This window comes from Adiantum capillus-veneris, unplaced genomic scaffold (assembly GCF_014529385.1).
Source record: "Adiantum capillus-veneris isolate H3 unplaced genomic scaffold, ASM1452938v2 Hic_scaffold_265, whole genome shotgun sequence".
Taxonomy (NCBI): Eukaryota; Viridiplantae; Streptophyta; class Polypodiopsida; order Polypodiales; family Pteridaceae; genus Adiantum; species Adiantum capillus-veneris.
Window position 1 is genome coordinate 205,136 of NW_028221396.1, and position 6,191 is coordinate 211,326.

General features: G+C 43.4%; 1 protein-coding gene across 1 annotated transcript; it reads left to right on the top strand.

The window, feature by feature from the left end:
* Positions 1-233: 233 nt before the first annotated feature.
* On the top strand, positions 234-1,368 carry LOC147417358 (uncharacterized). The gene is made up of 3 exons (XM_086507688.1): positions 234-540; positions 992-1,170; positions 1,279-1,368. The coding sequence occupies exons 1-3, from the start codon at positions 234-236 to the stop codon at positions 1,366-1,368; spliced, it is 576 nt and encodes a 191-aa protein (XP_086363814.1).
* Positions 1,369-6,191: the final 4,823 nt, after the last annotated feature.

Below are 6,191 nucleotides of genomic sequence, written 5' to 3' on the forward strand. Positions count from 1 at the left end.
GCTTCTAGTGAGTAATCTGGAGGCCAGTAGGCTTGTTCTACGTACTATTTGTCTTTTACTTCCGATCTGGCCTACATTAGGTTTCGTAGGATGTGCAATATATGATGTTATACATGTTCAGTGGTTGATGGTTCAACAAAAACATCTTGTAGTTAACCTGCATTTTTACATAAGAAAGATTCATTCAAGCACACTCGTGGTTTGCATGCTTATTGGGGCTAGTATTTTGAAGAATGTCACAACCTAATATACTTTCACCTTGTTTTGTGTTTGCTGATAATTCAGGGGGCGCACGCTGTTTGGAGATGTTTGACCAGCATGTGGGTGGTGGATCGATTTCCTCATTAATTGTTACCTGTGGGAAAGGGGGTGATGTTGCTGTACATGACTTCCGCTATATTGCAACTGGAAAAACAAAGCGAGCAAAGAACTTGAGTAGAGAGCATGGATCATTTTTTAATGATCAGTCCTCAAGCAAACAGCAGGATGGGGATCTGAATGTTGATGGCAGTGTTTGGTATATTGCAAAGGCTCACTCTGGTAAAAAAAATTACTGTATTAAAAGTCCTTGTTTCATGTGTTTCTTTGTTGGTGCATATTAGAGGGTGGGTGTGTCCGTTTGCACATGCATGCACTTGTGGGTGTGGGTGTCTCCTGGCATGGCGAAATAGTGGCAAAGTACCACTCTCATGGTGCTATTATTTTTGCAACAATAGTAATGTTCTAGAAGCGTAATAGTTTTTAAAGGCTTGCAAGCTTTCATGGTAAATCATTGTATTAGTAGAGGACGAAAGCAGTCTCTGTCATTTATTCTTTAGCATTACGACTAAAGCATAGTGAGCTACAGTAAAAAGGACACTTAGGTTTTTGTTTATGTCTTTAGCATTACAACTGAAGCATAGAGAGCTACATTGAAAAGGGTATTTAGGTTTGATAGTTCACTTTGTCTCTGCAAGTACTCTATAAAATAAATGGTTTATTGGTCCTGTAGGTAGTATCACTTGTGTGTCTGCGGTCCCAGGGACGTCACTTTTCTTTACTGGAAGCAAAGATGGGGATGTCAAATTGTGGGATGCAAACAAATGTGAACTTGTCATTCATTGGCACCGAGTGCATGATAAACACATGTTTCTTCAACACAATGCTCGAGGCTTTGGTGCTGTTGTACAGGTTAGAAGCTTGCCTTTCTTGTGCTACTGTATGATCAAATGTATATCAAATGTGTGAAGATCCCTTAAGCCAGGAGGAGCGCTTAAGAGGGGTATGTCTTTGCAGCAGGAATCTCGAGGATTTGGTGGGATCTTTCAGGTATGTGAAGGTCTGAAAAGTATTGCATTTTTCATGAAAAAAAAAATAGCGTTTGTGTAGCTTAAATTATGCCACGTGTCCCTTTTGACGCCGCTCATTGAGTACATGCGACTTATGGATGGTCAGGGATTTTCCCTTCTTTATTTATTCTCTAGGTTCTGACAAACTTCTTTCACTTTCTAAGTAACATCCCGTCCTCAAGTTTCTTATCCATAGTTAGGCTCTGCCTTCTGTAAACCCATCCCACTCCTAAATGGCTGACTAGTGTTTACACATCTTGACCTGCATACAAATAGCGTGAAGAATTTAAAGTCATTTTGACATTGTTTGCCACTAGAAACTGGGTTTTTAGGATTTGAAGGTTGCAGATTAGTCCTTTGGCTACTTTTGTCAAATTATACTGAAAATGTTGACCAGGAGTTCTTGTGCATATGTCATGGATAAAGATTTGGTTTTGACTGTTGCTTTGGGACGCTCTTCGTCTAATCGCTAGACGTGCTATCTGAGAGTCTTTTTCCCGCTTTTAGAAAAATTAGTATCACTTATAAAACTTGTCAAAATGGGATGATGTGATATATCCTATAGCTGGGCAGACAAGCACGCCTACACTCGGAACTTAGGGGCATGGCCTAGTGTGGGAGCTGCCTCTTATTCTAGATAAGGGTCAAGAGGGCCAAGTGTCGTGATGGTTGGGGATTACCCATGCAAGTTGACAGCGCACTCAAGGGCCATGAGAGGGGGAAGGGACGGTAGCTCCTGTTTGTGTGTGAGAGAGTCCTCGGCAGCAGCTCTCGCCATAGCACTAAGAGCCTTGACTTGCCTTTACCTAATACTGGTATCATAGCCAAGTTCTTCAAGCTGCAGCATTTACGCCAAGCTCGTCATAGTGAAGTGGATTGCGCCATCTTTTACTCTCTGAGCTCTTACGCCAATACCTCCATGGATGGCACCTGATCTACTAGCAGTGCTCACGCGTATAAGCTTCGTCCACTATAGCTGGACCTCATAAGCTCCCAAAGAAGGCCTCAGAAGTGCCAACACCCTCTCAGGCTGCTGTTTGACTATTGTTTTCACCCCACCGTCAACTCTTCGAAGCTATAGGAGCCAGGTGTCAATCACATACTTAATCACTGAAGGAGCCTATGCCTATTGAGCAGCTCAATCCTCTGTGACTCACATGACAATTTGTTGTTCTTGGTGGAGGCGTTAATTGTCACGCTGAAGTGCGCCATCCCGGTTGGGCGACAACTATTTTGCTAATCTATGCCAACTATTATCTGTTTCAATGCTAGAAACATAGCTTATGTTACCCTTTTACACTCCAATTCATGTATCCCAAGGGTTTGGCATGCATGTTCAAGATCCAAATAAAGCTCAGCTTGTAGAAAACATAGAACTACAATTATAGACTTTCCTTGCTACTCTAGATGGTCTCAAAGATCATATGACTAAATTGATTGAGTGCATGCAGATGGGAAAGCAGGGGATGACATCACATGATCCAAATATGCCTTCCACGTCTAGGGACAGGGAATCATATATAGAGAGCCTACTATATCTTCGCTTGACTCCCAGTCGAGACCCAAAGAAAACCTTGTCCTGAAAGACATGAAACCTTTTCAATTTAATGGTGAAGAAAAGGATAGAAACAAAGATTCTATTTATACTTTCCTATAGAAATGGCAAGACTTTCATAGGCTAAAAAATACCCCACCTAAGTACCAACCACTTGAGGCTAGTCTGACAAATGGTGGATGAGTCGTCTCAACACATCACGAAAGATTCCAAGAAATTGGGCAATTTGAGAATATTTTTGTGAAAGAATTTCTCCTTGCAAATGAACTAGAAAGAAATTGGGAGGATTGGGACAAAACTATGCAATGGGGTAGACATTTTCTTACTTACATTGCAGAGTACGGCCTCAGGCTTTAGGGGATATGTCACGATTGTGACTATGTTAACAATAATACATCTATTCCTAGTTGCAGATACGCGAAGTGCCATGCCAAGGACCCCTGCGCTTGGTTGGTCAAACCCCTTCGCCCAAGAGACGTGCCTCTTCGCCAAAAGCCACACTCCTTCGACGACTAGTCACACCCCTTCGCTCTACGGGTGCGACTCTTCGCCCAATGGTTGCAGCTCTTCGCCAAAAGGATGTGTCTTTACGTATAAAGTCATGTTTCTTCACGAGGAGCCATGTCTTTTCAGATATCATTTGTGTCTCTTCGTCTCCTATATAAGGAGCCCTTGTATCACATTCGTTCAATCAATCAACACAGAGTATTCTGAGTCTTGTTTTCGAGTTCAGTTCAAGTTTCTTAAGTCTTAATCATGAGTTTAAGTACTTAATTAAGGATTAGTACCTAGAATCCTTACAGTGGTATCAGAGAAAAAAATTTCCCGGGACCCAAAGGTTGTGAGCCTCTCACCCTCGCCGCTACCCTCTCCCCCCCTCTTTTTCCCGGAGTTGCATGGAAGCAGAAGAAAGGTGGTACATGTGTGCATACGAGCATGAGGTAACTTGAAATAATTTTTTCTGTTCCATTTCTATAAGTAAAGACAGAAGAGAGAAGTGTATATGTGCAGCGTACCCGGAGAACCTGCGTATCCCTTCATCGGATTGCACTCTTGTGCACCCGTGTCCACCCCATCATGTGAAAGGGCACGGATCCGATAGGCAGTCGCACCTTCGCATATGCTCGCACCTCTTCCCCAAGGAGACGTGCCCCTCTGCGCACCCCTTTGTGGGCTGGAAATTCTGAAACGCTGGCTGAGTGCACCCTTTTGCTGGAGACTTCTCGTGTCGCATCCTGTCCCAAGCGTCACATGCTCCAAGCGATGTTTCACCAAGCGGCAGCCAATATACCAAGCGGCAGCTAGACTTTTTACGTAGGGCAAGTTTTCACGATGGCAGCCAGTAAACATCTACGTTATTTAACCAAAACAAACCCCAAAATTATTAAAATACTAAGTGGCCGTCCAAACTTGGCTGGCCTACCCCAAAATTTATACACAAGAATACACCCCATGTGCAACCATTAAAAGAGCCTTACAGTAAAACAAATAAGACCCAGCCAGAGTTTTCAGTGACGTTTTTTTTTCTCACGCCGACGCTCCTCCCCTTCGCGTTGGCACTCGCACACGCACTCCCCCACGTGCTCTATAGTCGACGGACGCCACAGATAGGTTCCAACCTCTCGTACATGAACGAGATTCCCGAAGAGGTTCTGTAGGAACGTGAAGAGATCATTATCCCGGATACTTCAAAGCCGAAACTCGTTCTGAATATAGTTTTCCTCTCCCGGAGTTACACGTCCCAGCACCTACTCCTGCACCTGTTCGTTATTCCCTTTGAGGCGTAACCATGCCGAATTCTCAGGATGGAGGTGGTCAATCTGAAGATGCCCTTACTCTTGTCAAGGAGCAGATGGCCACACTTTCCATAAGCCTCGCATCACTTCACACTCGCTTGGATGAGATGCAGACGCAAAACATTTCTTGAAGTCGTCCTGTTGTTTCTCGGACTACTAACGCAGCATCTTCAACACCTTCTTTCAAAGCTTCAATGGACGAACCAGATCCAATTGAAGAAGTAGACGATCGCAAACTTCAATTACTTTACAAAAGTTTTAATGCTGCACAAAAGAAGAAGCTTGATGTTAAACTGTCGGAACCATACACTGGTTGCCGCAACAAGCGCGTACTGGACCAATGGCTAATCAAAATGGAGATTTACTTATCGAACACAGATTTGGTCGAAAGTAAAAAAGTTGTACTTGCATTTCTTTGGTGGCAATGACGGGTTGTTGATGGTAAACACACACCTTCTTGGGATAAATTCCAGCGTGCTATTCGCAAGGTGTTCGAACCTGCCAATGCGGATTTTCATGGTCGGTTCTCTCTTCGCCGCCTAAGCCAGACAAGTTCCTTGGCCGCGTACATCATAGAGTTCCAAAGGCTAACTCTGGAGATAGAGACCCTTACTCCCCCTCTAATAAACATCACAGCTTTATTGACGGACTCGACCAACCTGAAAGACGATGTGCACAAATACAACCCTACCACCTTGGATGCTGCAATTGCCTATGCGGAGCGTCTTGGCGATAATTGGCGCCCTACACAGAATTTTCTCCCTGGTGACAGATCTTCAAATAGCGCTCGCTTTTCACAGCGCGATCGTAGAGAGCTATAGCCAAAATCAGCAACATCAGTCTCAGTTCAGACAGCAAGCAACGTAATCTTATTCAACTTCAAGGTTCTATTCTCAAGACCGACAATCTGAAAGCAGATCTTCTTCACATGTTCCTCCACTTGATCGTAGTAAAGGACGTGATTTTTCTCAAGATCAGCATTCCAATACTCAGCAAGGCTCTTCGTCAACCGGATCTACGACTTCAAAGAAGGAAGGATTATGTACAATTTGTGGTGGTAACCATAGATGGTATCAATGTCCAAAGAAACCAAATCCATCTAATTCGAAAAGAAATTCCAACGCAAAAACATCATCGAATGTTGAACAACCAGATTCTGCTAAGGATAAAGGAAAATCTGTGGTCAATACGATTCGTGTCTCAGAGGATACGACTATTCTTATGAAGCGTGCTCAATGCAATTCTTCAGTTTTGGAGCCTCTCTCAAAGCAAGGTTTGAGCCTTCTTGGAACACTCAATGGTCGCTCCATCAATATTTTGGTGGACAGCAGATGCTCGAATAATTTCGTCAACACTCAGATAGTTTAACAGCTTGGCTTACCAACTCAGAAGACATTTCACTTATATGATGTGGAATTAGCAGATGGATCAATTTTGACTTGTGATCAGACAGTTCGACAGTTACAGTTCGAGATTCAAACTTATGCAGATCAATTGGATTTTGAAGTCATG

Excerpts from the sequence above, each read along its gene's own strand:
- LOC147417358 (XM_086507688.1), top strand. The coding sequence starts at position 234 with ATGTCACAACCTAATATACTTTCACCTTGTTTTGTGTTTGCTGATAAT. Across the intron at positions 541-991 it reads TATTGCAAAGGCTCACTCTG|GTAGTATCACTTGTGTGTCT; the intron begins GTAAAAAAAATT and ends TTGGTCCTGTAG. Across the intron at positions 1,171-1,278 it reads GCTTTGGTGCTGTTGTACAG|GAATCTCGAGGATTTGGTGG; the intron begins GTTAGAAGCTTG and ends TCTTTGCAGCAG.